This window comes from Andrographis paniculata, unplaced genomic scaffold (assembly GCF_009805555.1).
Source record: "Andrographis paniculata isolate CXL003 unplaced genomic scaffold, ASM980555v1 Contig57END, whole genome shotgun sequence".
In the NCBI taxonomy this organism is placed as follows: Eukaryota; Viridiplantae; Streptophyta; class Magnoliopsida; order Lamiales; family Acanthaceae; genus Andrographis; species Andrographis paniculata.
Window position 1 is genome coordinate 5,140,390 of NW_026137592.1, and position 17,656 is coordinate 5,158,045.

General features: G+C 36.3%; 2 protein-coding genes across 2 annotated transcripts; both read right to left on the reverse strand.

The window, feature by feature from the left end:
- Positions 1 to 1,748: 1,748 nt before the first annotated feature.
- On the reverse strand, positions 1,749 to 11,263 carry LOC127257012 (uncharacterized). The gene is made up of 13 exons (XM_051283269.1): positions 10,753 to 11,263; positions 8,437 to 9,505; positions 7,675 to 7,893; positions 7,371 to 7,594; positions 5,855 to 5,929; positions 5,464 to 5,535; positions 5,293 to 5,391; positions 5,086 to 5,151; positions 4,867 to 4,981; positions 3,729 to 3,797; positions 3,279 to 3,624; positions 2,953 to 3,073; positions 1,749 to 2,854 (listed from the first exon to the last, which is right to left on the reverse strand). The coding sequence occupies exons 1-13, from the start codon at positions 10,891 to 10,893 to the stop codon at positions 2,012 to 2,014; spliced, it is 3,459 nt and encodes a 1,152-aa protein (XP_051139226.1). The 5' UTR covers positions 10,894 to 11,263; the 3' UTR covers positions 1,749 to 2,011.
- Positions 11,264 to 11,589: 326 nt separating this feature from the next.
- On the reverse strand, positions 11,590 to 16,478 carry LOC127257370 (uncharacterized). The gene is made up of 6 exons (XM_051283756.1): positions 16,225 to 16,478; positions 15,327 to 15,575; positions 14,880 to 14,959; positions 12,805 to 14,520; positions 12,541 to 12,709; positions 11,590 to 12,447 (listed from the first exon to the last, which is right to left on the reverse strand). The coding sequence occupies exons 2-6, from the start codon at positions 15,406 to 15,408 to the stop codon at positions 11,816 to 11,818; spliced, it is 2,679 nt and encodes an 892-aa protein (XP_051139713.1). The 5' UTR covers positions 15,409 to 15,575; positions 16,225 to 16,478; the 3' UTR covers positions 11,590 to 11,815.
- Between the last annotated feature and the right edge of the window lie 1,178 nt (positions 16,479 to 17,656).

The following is a 17,656-nucleotide window of genomic DNA, read 5'->3' on the forward strand; positions in this document are numbered from 1 at the left end:
TTTGGAGAATGGGGGGTTATTTACTAAATAATTGTATATTGTTAATTATGGAAAAACTTTTAATTAAGGAATATTCTGAAATTAATACATAAAAATATTAATGCTAGATTATGATGATAATTTCCAAAAATAATTCGGTTGATTGAGGTTAAATTTGATTCGTGAGTAGGTTTGGAATTTTTAAAAATCAGAAGTCAAACTTACTCAATATAATGAATATTTCACTTGTTAAAAATATTGCATCATATTACGAATTTGTAAACATCAAAATAAGATAGTATATATTATATCTATTTTACCTTAGATATCATGCTAGTGATACTATGACAGCATGTGTGAAATATATACATCATTATGTTTTTCGAATGTTTTTTTATTTGGAAAGAACTTAATTGCATATATTTCTAATTTATGTAAGTTAATGTTTCCATTTATAACGTAATTAGTTAACATATTTAATTTTTTCTTAATTAATTGACATTTAATTACATCTTTTCAAAATTCCAAAAGTACCCTCACTGAGTAAAAACCATTGGATCAAGATGAATTTTGATCGACGGATACGATGAGTTCAGGATGGTCCTAAAATTTACATAAGGTCAGGAGGATACCAACCGTCTTTCAATTAATATTAATATTTCAATTAATACACAACCAACGTCATAAATAAATCAGCCAAAATATTAGTATTATTAATTAAAATTCACTTGTTAACAAGTTTCAGGGCGGACCCGGGCGAAAGGCGTCCGCCCAGGGCCTAATCTGAATAGGTGTCCATGATGTATTTATGTTATATATAAAATTTCTATATACAAATTATTTGATTTTAATAAAAATATACAAGAATGTGTTTTTGTTAGTTACGTGTTACATATACTATATCTTTAAATTATTTTCTTGTGCATTAAAAACAACACAAAATGAATATTAATATTATTATTGATATTTTGGAACGGACTGAGTATATCATTCATACATATTTAGGGGTTCTAATTTTTATTGTAAAATTATTTAGACAAAATGAATATTAATACTATTATTGATATTTTGCATATAAAAATGCTAGAAAAATTATTTCATTTAATCATTTAGATTTTATCATAGATAATAAAATATATCATTTATACATATTTAGAGGCCCATAATTTTTGTTGTAAAATTATTTAGACAAAATTAATATTAATACTATTATTGATATTTTATATAAAAATATTAGAAATATATATTTTATTTAATTATTTATATTCTATTATAGATTAAAAAAAAAAGTATATGATTTAAAATATTTAGGAATCTTTAATTTTTTTTATTTTTATTTTTTTTTTTTTGCTTTAAAAATATATATTTTATTTAATTATTTATATTCTATTATAGATAAAATTATTATTATTATTATTGATATTGTTTTCATAAAATAATACTAAATAAATTATTTTTATTACTGATATTTTATTATAGATAAAAATATTATATATATATATATGGGGTGTTTAAATTTTATTTCACCCCGGCTCTCGGGCCCTCAGAGAGTTGTGACCGGTCTTCCTGACAAGTCTCATCAAAGTAAAGTGGACAAATTAATTCCCACCATCAGCTTCCCTTTTTAATGTAAAACTCGTACCTCGATGATAATTAATTTTGTCCCCAAGGAAAAAACTGGCGGCACACTACCTCTCTCTCTCCTTCCCTCCCTATCAAATCTAATCGTTTGGTATTCAAAAAATAAAAATAAAAAATTACAACACATATTTAATATGAACATAAGACTGACTGTGTCTGTTTTAGAATAATAAGGTCAAGATCACATAAAAATACAGCAAAAATTGATAATCTCACATTCTGTATCCAATCAAATTAAGAACCAAATTGCCTCAACTAGATATATATATATATATAGAGAGAGAGAGAGAGAGAGAGCAAACCCCACACAGACGGCAAAGATTCCTTCAAATGGAAAGAGTTGGAACCAGCACTCCCAAACAAACACAGAACAATGAAACACACAAAAACATTAGAAAGCTCTCCAGCTATCATAATCACTCCTCTGTGGAGTTTCAGCTTTGAAGGATGATGATGTAGATGTCGTCGTCTTGAATGGGTCACTTGATCCGAACAGGTCACTTGTATCATCTTTCCGCGGAGTTTGAGCATCATAAAACGAAGAAGACGACTTAAACGGCCCACTTGAACCAAAAGGATCTGCCGCTGTATCATCAAATGATGAGAAGCTGTGGCTGAAATCGGACTCTTTGGTGCTCCGCATGGAATCAAATCTAGACAATGTCGGGCCTGGAGGAAATTGTCCAAAATTATAATCAGAGTCCGCCGTGCTACGGAAGGAGTCAAACCTGGTGAGGGAATCCCTTGGAGCAAAGTATCCCTGATCATAGTCGGAATCTCTAGAGCTTCTTATGGAGTCAAATCTTGAGAATGTCTCGCGTGAAGCCACAGGCCCGCTGTCATTCATGTTGAAGGAGTCGAATCTTCCTAAAGAATCACGCGAACTAAAAGGGCCACTATCGTGCATGTTGAAGGAATCAAATCTTGAAAAGCTGTCATATGCACTATGCTCCTCAGAATCTCCACCAACCCTTCTCGAAGAGGGAGTTGAGTTGTACATAGGGGTACTTGGGACGGAGTCTGCAAATCCAAATGGACCACTCCTTGCAAAGAGGTTGTCTGCATGAGGAGAGTTTCCGGCATAGGACATGGGGGTGCTTGGGACTGAATCAAAAAATGGGCCCTGCTTAGGAAGGGTGGTGTCCGTGCTTTTGGGTCCAATTCTTATCGGGTTTAGACCCCAGTCATCACCACTAAATATAAAGCCTTCGCCATGTTTGTCAACCTCAGATTCCTGGTTTACAAGGCAAAGTGACAAAAAAAAAACATGAGGCAGGAATTTAAACAAACAACATCTGGACGAAATACTGGAAATTAAGAGTTGCCGCATACCTTTGAGTTGGATGGGTTGGAATCCCAGGCTGCATCAGAGTCATAATGTATATCAAAGGAACCCCAAGTTGGGTCATCGAAACCTCTATCCATAGAAAGTACAGATTCACCACCATATTCACTGCAGTTAGATATCAATTTCTTTAGAAGATTGAGTAGTCATGCAAATGGGAGTTGTGATATTTACTTTGGTAGAATATTAGAACATCAAAAACCGGTCAGAGAAGGTAAATACCAACAAATACCATTACCTCTGGGCGCCAAACACTATTGCAAACAAAATAGAACAGGTCAGACAAAATAAGAGCACTTAAAATAGTAATTACCTCTGGGTGTCAAATGTGAACGCCCGAGGCGAACCATTCAAACTGAAGTTATCTGATTTTCGCAGGTCATATACTGCCTTAGATGGACTCACAACAGCATTACTGCCTGCAGGACTGTCTGGGGGAGTTCTTGATGTCTGCTCCATGTTGTGGGCATTTGGTTTCTCAATCTCAGCTTCTGTCTCAGAATTTGGAATGCCTGTCTCGTCATCAGCATTAGAAGGTTTTTTGACAGTATCCCTGTTATCCAATGAAGGCAATTTTTCTCTAATTACACCCGACTTGGGCTTTGGAGGAGCAACAACATTTTGCACTTCCAGGGTAAGTTCTTTAACAAAGGTGAATCCTGAAATTAATTACAGTTCAAGTAGGAATTAGCGCACATAGGGAGATTTCTCTGAAATGATGTATATATATTATTGAAATCAATAGCTGTAGTTTTTAGACTACCTTCCTCTTCCAACTTATCCCAAGTTTCATCCCAATCAGCAGCTGCTGCTGCAATGCCAGGTTGCCAACCTGGAGATTTTGAGAAGAGGATAATCATTAAATGGTTATTGATAAAAAAAAAAAAAAAATACTCATGAAGAATGATGAGCTCTGCCATCTCAATAATTTTGTATAAGCATTAGTTCATTTCCTTATATAAAAGCCACAGAGCTTTTATATAAGATAATTATCCCTTGAACACAGTGAACAAGTAACCACTTAAAGAAAATCTGGTTGTGTCATAAATATACAGATATCCAACTATACTATGCATCTCATAGCACAGAACAGTGAAGTCAAATGAAATGTTAGCATATATTATTAATTGCTGATTATAAAAGCTAAGATTTAACCCTATCATCACAACTAATCTAAGAAAACAAGTACTGTTTTCTTTAAACAATAATTTTACGAACCAAGCATCATTATCTCCTCAAGGTAAACAGAGTTTAACGTAAAAATATATGCGAGATACATAAACACAATTCTACATGAGTCAGGAAGTGAGAACAGATGCAGAGCAAGTTGCACAAAGAAGAAATCAATACAGTAGAAAACAGATATTTCATCGGCTCAAAGATAAAGATTCATTAACAAGTACACGTGTGTTTGGTTTGCCTCCTGTTTACTTCCCGCAATATGCTCCTGAATTTTTTCCCAACAATTTCATTTGCTAGGACCTAATCTTTCATTTCTATCTATCTCCTCAATAAACAAATATATTTTTATATACATTCCAACTTTCTCGTCTTTCTATAGAATTAACTTATACTAAGAATGTAATAATGTATCTTTTATGTTTTGTATTACATAAAATTTTATTTATATAAATGATATCCATATTAAATATATTTTATTGAAATATAACATTTAACACACTTAATTACATATTTTAAATTTATTTTAGTTATATATATATATTACATCATAAATAAATACCAAGTAAATTAAATCTTAACGACAATTCCAACCATTAACCTGGCACACTTAAAAAATAAAAGATATCCATGGTTCAGCACTTAAATGCTGCAGAATATGTACGAAAAAAATAAATAAATAAAATATAAGGCATGGGCACATGCTATAAAATGAAATATACCAAATGGAAGCTCAACAAGAGTAGTTGGTTTCCCCCGTAATCCATAAGTTTTGCACCGTTCATTCAAGGTTTTCACCAGTTCATCAAGATCTGACTGGATTTGATTAGCCTGATCCTGGTGGACACCAAATGTTTCATGGAAGTTTCTCTCGGACCTCCAATAATCACTAGGAGGTAATACATAACTCAATGTCTAAATCAGATGGAAATAAGACATACCTTAACACCATCAGCATTCTCTTGGTCCAATTTAACAATTGTTCTATACAGTTCCATTTTTTTCTCCTACAACCAAAATGATTTAAGAATCAAGCTTCAATAAATTTTACATGCAAGAACACATCTATGGTTACAAATCTCAATCAGAACACCATGGTCTGCACTTCCACCTAGAAAGAAAATGATAAAATACCTATGATAAAATACCTGAATATCACGAAATGTGGCCTCTTCAAGTGTTAACTTGGATGCTACATCTCCAGTCCGCTTGTATTTCTCTTCATATTTCTTTGCAAATGAATCAACCTGAAAAAAAAGCCAAGGGAGTCAAAAGATGGATTAACACTGACATAAGTAGAATCATCTTCAAGAGCTTACCTCCCTTTTGTCTGCTACAACTCTTTCAGATATCTCATTCAGTCGATTATCACATCGGCTTTTGTATAGTATCTGGGATGGAATGTTTGAATTAGGAATGCATTTGAGAAGCTTTTATTTGTGACAGCAAAATATGAGAAAGTGAACTGAGAACAAACTGCCAATATGACATTAATTACACTTTTTCAAATTAGAAGACATAATATGAAAAGCTGTCCTCAATTGACAGAATACTTGAGGATGAAGACATACCAACTGGAACATGCAAGAGTTACATCTATAGATTTTCTATGCAGAGTAACATGTGCCTCATCCAATAAATGAAAGATCCACACAGGAATTCAATTCACAACACACTTCATAGTCACATTTTAGTAAACAATAAACTCACAAGTTCTTGCATCTTGGCATGGTAGAATTGAATTTTCTGTCTAGCTTCTGAAATCTCCTTTTCAAGATCTGCCACCTACAAAGAAAAAGATAAGCACAAAATATATATCAATTCCTTAGATGAAAGAAATAATCTGAATTTCCCTGCCCCTTGGTTTAAGCTAGCGTTGCCCTAGAGGCCTAAACGGAACTCAAAGGGAAATGTGAACTTACCAAGGACAACACCAAATTAAAGGACCTTTAAATTATGTTATACCCTTCCAATGCGAACAAAATACAGCTTCTTAGATATACTTCTCTCTTTTATATTTATGCACAGTCAAAATTCGGCCATAACCCAATCATTACTTACTTTTCATTTCAAATACAATTAGAATACACATGCGCCAAAACCAATCATCATCCTATAGTCTTGGAAAAAACTTGAATTGTATATAATCATAACATTTACATATTTATAACTTACAAAATTAAATGCCTACATATAAACATGTTTATCAGGTTCATTATTTCTAAAATTAGTCGAATTAAAATAGAAGAAAGAAGGGGGCAATGATAATTCGGCCATTATAATAACAATAATGATTTGTATACATTCCCCGGTGACACTTTATTGCTTCCGACTGAGACGAAAGGAATCACATAAATCGCAGAGACACCCCTACCCCTGCCATTTAACTAACCAGTGATTCATAACAAGTCAAATTTTCACAAACTTGTGGTTTTCAGTAACTTTAACAAAAAAAAAAAAAAAAATCCTCAATGGAATTCCAGAAGGTACAAATTTGAGTTAAATCAAATGCAAGAAACTTTAGAACTCCCAAACCAACTGCTTGATGGATTATCAAATACACCATATTTATGATAAACCGAGTGAAGTGGTCTACTAACTTTTATATCAAAACAAAACAGCATTACTATATGATTTGGGCACTGCAAGAACATTGAGCACACGTTCAAGCATGTGCACTCTGATAGGAAGTTGATATTCAGAAAAATATACAAGCCGGTATAAAGTAGAAATTCAAGCGAAATATCACAATGCCATCAATGTTCAATCAACATATTATAGAACTTCAATGGATGTTCTGGTCATGTATAGAAGAAAGTGTTAGAATGATAGGTTTTAACAATAGCTGCAGATAAAGATAAAGAGACCAACATCTACAGATTAGTCTTCACAAGAAGAATCATATTCTCTGTTTGGTAGCCCGTTTGTCCTTTTGTACGTATGTTATTTTCCAATTCTTGAAGTAGCAAGGTTGAAGCTTGACTTGGAAAATATTTCAATTAAGTATGTAGCTAAAAGTAAATCACAGCCAGACAAGCAAACAATAACTCCAGAAAAAAATGTTGAGATGTAATCAATTGCAGTTGCACAACCTTACCATATAATTTAAATATTCTATATGAGTTCCTAAATGTCTACAGTGTGAGAAAATATATCCATAAGTGACTGAGCTACAACAGACAAAACAAGAGAGAAGACATGAACAAGTGGCAAAAAGGGGAATCACCTTTTTCTCTGCATCCTTTGCCTCTTCTAGTTTTTTGTTCAGTAAATCTTGCTCTTCTGTGCTAAGCTGGTCCAAAAGATGTTTCTCCAACACTGGAACTTTGGCACTTTGCTGGATGGGCTCATCAGGCTGGGGAACAGGGACAGGAACTGGTCGTGGTGGCTTGCCTCCAACAGCAGAAGTGATAGGTCGTATATTTGAAGTCCCTTGGGTTTGTTGGAAACCTATAGAAAGACAGATATATTGAAAATGGCTGCAATTTGAAATGACACAAAGATAGTAAGTTGAGACAACAAATATGGACCTGTAGTAGGTCTCCATGACACATTGCCATGTGCGGAAGCAAGTTGAGTGGAGGCAGGGAATGATGTTTCATCAAATATAACAGAAGATGGGAGAGTTGCTGGAAGAGGACGCCCTTCTCTATACCTCTCCATCAAATAGAGAGCGATGCAAAATTCCCTCAAAGATAACATACTGTCATTATCTTGATCAGATAAGTCCCATACCTTCTTCAAGACCTCTAATAAAACAAATGCAACGAAAATGCAATCAGGAGCACAGGAAGTTTCTGAATGCCATAAAACAGCCGGGAATGGCATAGAACTGCTGTCAATAAATTCCATCCATAGACATTCTCTGAGCTTGAGGCACCATACGTTATATTTTGACAATGATTACTGAATAAAGAGGACAATAGATTTATCTTGAAAAAGCTTAGCAAACATCAAGTGAATTAACAACGTTGAGCACACCGATTGTCATCTTCTCATTTCAATATCCTCTTTCTCAATATAAAGAAAAGCAGAGTCATGAAAAGATTACACAAAAATTCTATTAATTCATTGGTTTTATTGTTAAGCCAAAGTCATTACAGATAGCATACGAGTAACCTCAAAGTGTAATGTTTATTACTCTTAAACTCAATCCATCCAAGTAAAAGGTACCCACAACGAACAAAATAAAAAATAAAATAAAAGTGGTAATAGTTAGAATACTTTTTTAAAAAAAAAAAAAAAAAAAAGCATGAAAAGGATTACAGAATCCTAAATGGAGCATGGAATACCTCGTGGTAGTCTCCAACTCAAGAACAGGTTTCGTGCCTGTTCACCTGTTATTTTCCCATCTCGGTCAGTGTCAACTTGCACAAAAACCTTGTTATACTTCTTAATATCAGATTCAGTCATCCTTGGCCATTGAGACTGAGATTGTCCACCTGCAGGCAATGTAGAGGACTTTGGCCCCAAAGCATGCTGATTTGTTTTCCCAGCTGACTGGAGCTGCTGAGTGGTAGGTGGTTGAGAAACAACACTTGTCTTGCCAGCAGCAGGCTGATCTCTCAAAGAACTCAAATTCCCAGCTGAAAAGGGAGATGTGCTGCCTGCAGGATAGGTAGATGTCGCAGGACTTTTCTGTGGCTGAGGTGTTGCTACTGAAAACACATCTCCAAATACCGAGTCTGAAGCAATGCCATTGCCCGCAGTTGGAAGGGACTTCAAGTCTTCCTTAACACTCTGGGATTTCACAAATGTTGTATCATTTGGCTTGGATGGAGCAGCTTGCAATGACCCAGTAACTTCTGGTCCTTTAGGCTGAGCACTAGATGGGGACATTGAACCAAGGCCTGCCGGAACTACAGGACTTGAGCTTCTGGTGGTCACGTGAGAAGAAATTCCAACTCTGGTGCCATTTGTACTCCCACCAAGAAAATTGAAAGAATCAGGGCTATTTGATGGTGGGACAGAACCTGGCACGTGCACTCCTTGAGTTGAAACACCAAGCTGAGTCTGGAACCCAGTACTAGGGGGTGCAGGTTGAGATGGTCTTGGAGCTTGGTTTTGGTGATTCAAAGGTCCTTGCATGGCACCCACAACCACACCTTGAGTGGATGTATGAGGGCTAACCATTTGAGCAGTAGATGGAACTGACCTTACATTTGACGGAGGACCTGGTAAGGCTGCGAGATTTATCTGAGGAGCTGGGATTTTGGCTGAAGCTGATCCATATAAGGCAGCCTTAACAAGTTCTGGGGTCAAATCTCGCTTACTTTGTGCTACTGTAACAAGTTTAAGAGCATTATAAAATTCTTGACGACCAAGGAAACCAACTCGATTTTGATCAGCATATGTCCATATCTGCAGGAAAAAAACAAAACATACATCTGTACTCAGAAAGGAAACTTCTAAAGAACTCAGGCAATTAATATTCTTGTCTTAATTTCATTACCATTTATGTTCTTGTAGAAGAAAACTATTTCGGGCCCATTCTATTCCAGAGATTTACATACTAGGCAGAAACCCTCGGATGTACATTTATTTAACACAGGACATCAAATATGTGAGTTTGATACCAAGGATTTCATCAATCAGTTTGTGGCCAGGGTCACGAACTAATTATATGCAGGCAACATACATTACACCAGTTTAATATTTATGGTGACTAAAAAAGCAGTTGAGCAGCAGCAATCATTGCAGTATGGCTGTTGTACGCATTTTAGCAACAGGATTATGAAAGCTAGTACCTACTCTCTTTAAAACCAAGATTATGAATCCACAGCTTGCCCTCTACATCAGTGAAGTTTATTTTATCCACATTGTCTTACAATGAAAAAGTTCACAAGGATATTTATTGAATTCTGAAAATCTTCTGTATCTCTGGAAGTCTCACCCTCCTGGTTTAAAAAAGTTCTATCTACTAGTAGTTCTGGTATGCTATTATCATAAATACATACATCCTCCCATTGCTCCAGAAAATAAAATAACTACTAACCAACGTAATTTACTAGAAACCTAGATCGAGCTTTAAATATATATATATATATGCTGACATAGACCAGAGAAAAGGTAAATCAAGTCAAGGAACATGCAAATGTGTCTCCTTCTTGACATAGAAGCATGATTCTAGTACTCGGCTTAACCTGTCACCACCCAATTTTGAAAAATCATCTGATCCCATACAAGTCGACAATTTCATCACCAAAGGAAAACAACCAAACGTTTCTGATTTCCCATTAAGATGTAAATATCATCACATGTATTCTTTACCTCCCATTCACTCATGAAAGATTAACCACGTATTTAACTGAATCACAATAGCAATGATGTTTCAAATGGATTGCTTAGCTAACCACGGATGAGACTCATACAGATTCAAAGTCGGGGTAATGTAGAAATGCCTCAAATCTCACCCCACTAAACGAAAATGGAATGCCTACTACTTAAAAATCTCAAGATGCCACTACTCACAACAAATGGTTCAGTACTCACAGAAAAATAAATTATCAATACGTAAACGTAGAATACCTTGCTACACGCAAAATCAATCCAAGACACGAAGAAGAAGAAACGACATGTATAAAATAGAGAAAATAGTTAAAAAAGACCTGGGCAAGAACTGGTCTGGGCAAATTCGAAGCCTGAAGAAAAGCCACGGCCTCATTCCCGCTAATCCGACCGTCTCGATCCACATCCGCTCTCTGAAAATAGAGCTCAAATTGCTCCATATTAGGGCTCTGCCCAGCCATTCTCCGCAAATCCGAACAACAAATCGCAGAGACAGGCTGATCCGATCGATGAATCAAATCACAGATCGAAAATACTCTACAATCATCCTACATGACCAGCGCGGCGATCGATTCAGCGAGATCCCGAGATGTCTCTATCGATACAGTCCCGGAGATTCGTGTGGTGCTGGACGCAAAATTGAGCAGCACTCCTCTGGAAATAACACCTATCACGAATCCGGAAAACGGCGCCTCCGACGGCCCTCCCGGCGGCGAGAAAATCCAGTTGTGAAGGGATCGAGAAGAGTCGGTGGGGTTGGGGAGGAGAAGGGGAACGGAACAATAATGGTTGGTTATCTGTGTGTGTGGCCAGTTGACAGTGAATTCCAATTCCCCTTTTTATTTATTTCTCGGTTTTTCCCAACAGTTAAAGAATAATTTCATTCAGCCCCGTAACAATGGTTATTCTATGTAATTAACTTTTAATTAAAAACCAGAAATGGCAACGCATTGTTGTTAGTTTGTCACCAAGTTACCTTTTAAAAATAATACCAATTGTGGATTACCTTTTTGTTTGTCCATTTTCAAAAATAAAATAAAAAATTGTCAATATTACAAAATACCCACCCCACAGTTAAGCCAAGCCATCAATTAACAAGCACAATTCAATAAATAATCTTTTATTTAATTAACTGAAAAATTAAGAATATTAATTCATAGATCGAAAGTAATCAATCAATCAGTAATGTGTTAATAGAATCATCACTCAATAAAAACCATAAATTTCTTCTTCTGTTTTTCACTCACTCACTCACTCACTCATAATTCACAAATACAATAAATACAAAGACTGTTTTGAGTTTCTACAGACAGTATTTTCTTCTATACACACACTCTACGCAACACAACACTCTTTTCTTTCGGACATCTTCTTTGTTCTTCGCTACATTTGCATATCCTCGACCATTTCTTCGATCACATCTTCGATGATCCAGCATTCGATGTCTCTACCAAGACCACTCACATCATCATCCACAACTTGGGACCACGGCTCCGACTTTAAGTCTCGGGCCAACATGTAATCGAGAGTGTAACAAGATCGATCCGCGGGAGGGTGTATGTACTCTCGGGCGATATCCCATACACGGGAGAGCAGCATTCTTCCGTAGGGGGGCTTATGAACGCTTCCGATAACCTTTTCCAGATATTTGGAAGTCTTTACGGGTTCCCTAAGCGTAGCCGGGAGCACTTCGTTTAGCAAATCAAGAATCATCTTGCGATCGCCTCTATCTTCGTGATCTTTCCTACTACAGAATTCATCTGTTTTCGCACTTTGTCCATATGTTGCTTCGACTTCTTCAAAGGCTTCTGCGCTAATAGGCTTACCGAGCGGATCCCATTTTGTCATTGATCGAATAAATGAGCCGCCGTACAAACCAGAAGCTATGAGCAGATCTCTGATGTAGGCTTCGACTTCGTCCTCGACAACTACTTCTTTGGGAGCAGCAGGCTTCTGTTCGCTAACAGCTTCGTCTTGAACAGAACTTTCGAACTGATTCAACTTCCTTCTTAGCTCTGAATTATCACAAGAAGACACAAAAAGATTGTAAATGAAAGAACAACTCGACTGCCCGACAAAATACTTAAAACAAGAAAAATTCAACTCACCGATCAAGTTGGAGTTTATTTCTCTGAAAACATGTGACATCTCACTATCCTCCAAATGATTTGCGCCTGTCGATGATATCGGGCTCAAGTAATCAGTCGGCCTCCAGAATTCTTCGTGAATGCTACTGCAAACTGATGCCGGGCTTGGCGGCACTTCAGTCGAGTTCTCCTGCAATGAAGAGGAAATTTAGAAGATTGAAATTCACAATTCTTAGTATATAATCCTCTCTTAAGAAGCAAGAGATATATAAGAAAGGTTCTCACATTTGCTTCGCAGAAACTCGTCATCACAGTCGGTCCGGTCGCCAAATCTTTGAAGGGGTAGTTTCTATCTGGATCCAATCCGTCGACTGATTTAACTCTCCTACGGAAAAGTCTCCCTCTGAGCGTCAAACTGTATCTAAAGCTAGAAACCTTTTCTTTTATGTTGAATTTATCCTTTTTTGGTTTCTTAATGTTCACTGAGATCTTCTCAATTACTTCGTGCTTCCTCCGGATATGTGCCCCTGTTAAGACATGTCGATCCTCCAGAAGGAGCTTCCCGAATGATGTTCCTGATACTGGCGCAGACAAAGATCGGATTAGGTTCCTGGGAGACAGATCCCTTTGCTGCATTCCAGCCTCATCGGGTTCCCCTCTGAAAGATCTGCTCTGCTTTTCTAATTCAGTTGCAAAACTTTCGGAAAAGCCTATGCTACCGTCACACCAGGCAACCCTTGATTGAACAGCTCCACCCTTATCATGATCAGGCATTGATAATCTGGACCTGTTGCGGACAACTGTTGGAGCTTCCCCGTGTGTTTCTCCTTTAAGGACATTCCTCAACCTCTCCGCCAAGTATCTCCTCGTATCTCTGTTAATGAACTCAGGAGAATCTGATCCATTTAAGTGGCTTTCACTTCTATATGATCTTGTCGACTCAGAACGAGGCAAATTCAACTCAAGATCCCTCGAAACACTGTCCCGCACCTCCTGTGCAATACGCTGAGCTATTCTCTTTGGCTCTGATGGCTTTTCTCGGTAAGGCGTCTCGATCCCTCCTCCTCTAGCTGTTGTGCTCTTTTTTGATGTTTTACCTTGCAGCTCCGATTTCAGCCTTTCCTTCACCTCCTTGAGAAAATCTTCAATATCAACTCGATCTTCAGAAGCACTAGGAGTATTGTTATACGAATCCTCATTAATATGCATCCTGTCCGGTCCAGGCCTCAATACCACAATCTTGGTTGGAGCAGATACAACATCGAATTTCTCATTACAACTTGCAAGACGCGAGGCCAGAAACTCGGGTCTTGATGCTCTACTTGCGTGCAGAGATTCCTTCCACTCGGCTGAATTACACAAGACTTTCTTTTTGCAACTCTCCAATGCAAGCATTTCAACCGAACTTAGTTCTCCGTAATTTTCCCACGGCCTCTCCTCATTTGCGATTTTCCTGGTGTTGAGAAACATCTTTTCTCTGTTGAGGTCCTCCTGTGCGATGAACTGAGCCGGATCACAGGCAAATTTCCCCACGTTAGAACATACATTGAATCGTGCAGCTTGCCAGGCCTCAAACTCTTTCTTGAATTTCTGCAGTTCCTCCTCCTGAGGATGTTCTCTACGTTTAGGCTTGCTCGGCTTCGTACGGCTGCTGAACTGCTTGGGATAATACATGTCATCGTACTGCCCAAAGGAATCAATATCAGACTGAAGAGACCAATCTGTGAAAGAGCGGGTGTGACCAACCGAATCTTTCTTGGATTCAGGCTTATCCATCGACTTCCTAGTTGGGATTTTATCAGTCTTCTCATAAACCTGCCGTTGCGTGGATTTAGAATCAACAGGCAATGTATCAACTCCCATAAGGCGTGCCACGACACTTGGTGCATTTAGTGGGGGATCTGGCCTTTTCGAAAGATCATCACTGATTAACTTCTTAAGAGGAACCTCCATGGAATAACGATCCGGGGCAGATGATTCCTTTGCAATGTGATGACCATACTGAATACATAGATATAGCAAACCAAAAGAAATGAAGACGATTATCAACACGTATTTGTAGCTAACATACTTGTATGGGCTTCAACTGCGGATGAAGCCAACAGCTGAACAATAAGAAACACAACTGGCATATGCGTAGCAACGAGAACGAAAGAAACAAAAAGCTACATGGATCTAAGTTCATGTGAGAACCAGGTTCACTCGAACGAAACTAAAGTGTACAAGGCTTTGTAAATTCCATCATACTCCATAACAGCAGATATAAGCAGAAATGGAAACATCATTCACCCACAAAGGTAGCATGCCAAAGCTTGCATAGTTATAACATCAGAAATTGGAAATAAAGGAACAGTTTGTACCAGTATGTTATCTCTTGCAGCATAAAAGCCATAGCACTTTTCCATCGGCAATTCCAAACTATTACGAGGAGCCTCCAGGCCTGACCAGAATCAGACAAAAAAAGATATTAATTCCAGGCACTGAGAATGCTTCGAGAAAATCATATGTAAGTCACTGTCTTTTTGCCATTTATCGAATTGAGGATTTATCTAATTTGCCCGCCAACATTAAATTGATACTCTTGGAAACACAAGATCAGCTGAAACGACAAAAAGGAAATAGCACATCAACGAACAAACTGAATATTCAACACAAAAGCATTTCAAGGAAACATCTACGTCAACCAAAATCATGTACATCAGAAGAACCTGATTACCAATTAGCTTTCAAATTTACAATTTGGATCAATATATCTCAGTTCTGTCATTCCCTCTACTGAAATAAGAAATTGATAAGGACACCCTTACCGCTGCCATGTCTCTTGTGTGCGGCAGCTTTCCTGGCCATGAAGCTCTCCGTAATGTCAAGAATGTCATACAAGCTTCCCATACAACAAGAACTAATCTCTCAAAACAGCTGCAACGTACTCATAGATCATCGGTATGAAACTTCATGAATTAGAATATTTTATCGCAATGTTCAACACGAGTTGCAATTATTCAAGAGGCTATTGCAGGTCCCCTAAATCCCCAGAATTATACGACAATATTAACCTCCTGCACAGCAGAGAAAGCAATCACCAATCACAATAGAGCTAAATTTTCAGCCCTAAAAAACTAGTCTGTAAGAATTCTGAACTCTCCATTTGTGCATATGAACAGAAATTTTTGTAGCAGAGCCTATGAAATTCAACAAACTCGAGAAAAAGGTAACAAATCAAGCAGCGAATGCATCAAAAGTATCAAGGAATTACACAAAGGGGATCAAGTAGATTCCATCCCCAAAATAACCGAATTCACCATAAATATGTGCCTCATCATTACAAATCACATAACTGTAAAGTTGTTGATAGTTTAACCTTCAATCAACCCCACGATTAAAAAGCTACACATTCTCTCATCCAATGATCGGTTAAAGATTTCACATCAAGCACCAATTTAACGACTAGAAACGTCACATGATGATCCAACTATGGACACATCTTCAAAAAGTTTCCACTAACCGAGATTAAAGAACCCGGCAGCAATGATGATCTAAAAAACCACACGTTCCAAATCATCCTACCTCTCACAAACCGATCGCAAAAACAAAAAACAAAAACCCTGATCCGCACCACCAGATACACACGCATACAACATTACAAAAAATGATAAAAACCGTCGCCATTGAAATCATTAATTGAGATTACAAAGAAGCAAGTCAAACCTGAAGCAGTTTGAAAGTCAGACTGAAGATTTGCCAGAAACAGAGCAGCAAGCGTATTGAAGAATGCAGAGACAGGCGATTGGCGATTGCTACGATGATGAATTGAAGGGGAGAGAGAGAGAGAGAGTTAGTTAGGGAGAGGAAGGGGCACAGGCCAGAGGGTGCAATAATGAGGGAAGAAAAGTAGCAGCCGTAATGGTTATAGCAGCAAAGGGAAAAAGCAAAGCATGACAACAATGATCCATGGCTGACTGCACTGCATTTTCTCTCTCTCCTTTTTTGATTACTTTCCTTTTTATTAGTACATTATTATTATTATTAATAAAAATAATAAATAAAGTAGTTGGGTAGGAATCGTGTGCTGCGAGGACCACCGTTATTTACTGGTGCTTGCTTGATCACTGATGATGATTCTTTCTATATTAATTAATCTGTTATTATTAAGATTCTGTATATAATTAGTTCATTAAATTAAATTAAAATTAGTTTATGTTTTAGGGCTAATAAAGCACTTCAAACGACTACTTCATTAATTTCGGACTTTTCTTTAATTATTTAATACTTCTTCCGTCCCATGCAATATGGGTGTATTACTGTAGACACGGAAATTTAGGTAAAGTATAATTAATAAGTAATTAAGAAGTGTATTAGTAAAAATAATTATTATTTAGTAAAAATAATTATAGATTAAGATTAAAATAAGTAAATAGTTTAATTAAAATTAAAAAAATTATAAAATTTAAAATTTAAAATTTAAAATGCGATTAAAGTGCATAATTATATTTCTAAAAATAAAAATGATAAGTTATGTGGAACTGACGAAAATAGAAAATAATGACAAATTATGTGGGACGGAGAAAGTATTATAATAAACGTGAAAAAATACACAAAAGTCATAATAATAATGATAATAGATATTCCCTTCTTTTCAGTAAATATTTTAGAGAATCTCTTGTACTGTTAATTATAAAAATATATACAATACGAAAATTTTATGCTTATTTTAAATTAGCTGATCATGTAAATATAATATGAAAAAGTTAAGCATATTTATGTTTGCATGATGAAAATTGTAGTTGAAAATTCGACTTTATAATAAAATAGTATTTTCTCTGTCCACTTAATAAGTTTATATTTAATTTTTGCGAATTATACTTAATATTAAAAATATCTTTATATGTGTATAATCTTTTATATAAATATTATTCTATCAGTATTATATGACACTAATAGAAGTATTTTTTGTCGTTTTCATTACTTTGTACTGCATTTTGATATAATAATTAATGTTCAAATATCAACACGCAAAAAGTAAAGATAAACTTTACAAGGGGACGGAGAGAGTATTTTTTTAAGGAAAAAATCAGTTTTGGTCTCAATATATCAATTTTGCTTCCAATATAAAAAAGTTCATCAATTTTAGTCTCATTAT

Coding starts and splice junctions, on each gene's coding strand:
- LOC127257370 (XM_051283756.1), bottom strand. CDS start 15,408: ATGGGAAGCTTGTATGACATTCTTGACATTACGGAGAGCTTCATGGCC. Junction 14,960..15,326: donor ACACAAGAGACATGGCAGCG/GTAAGGGTGTCC, acceptor GATTCTGGTCAG/GCCTGGAGGCTCCTCGTAAT. Junction 14,521..14,879: donor CTGCAAGAGATAACATACTG/GTACAAACTGTT, acceptor CTATGTATTCAG/TATGGTCATCACATTGCAAA.
- LOC127257012 (XM_051283269.1), bottom strand. CDS start 10,893: ATGGCTGGGCAGAGCCCTAATATGGAGCAATTTGAGCTCTATTTTCAG. Junction 7,894..8,436: donor GAGTTGGAGACTACCACGAG/GTATTCCATGCT, acceptor TTGTTTTATTAG/AGGTCTTGAAGAAGGTATGG. Junction 5,392..5,463: donor TTGTAGCAGACAAAAGGGAG/GTAAGCTCTTGA, acceptor CTTTTTTTTCAG/GTTGATTCATTTGCAAAGAA.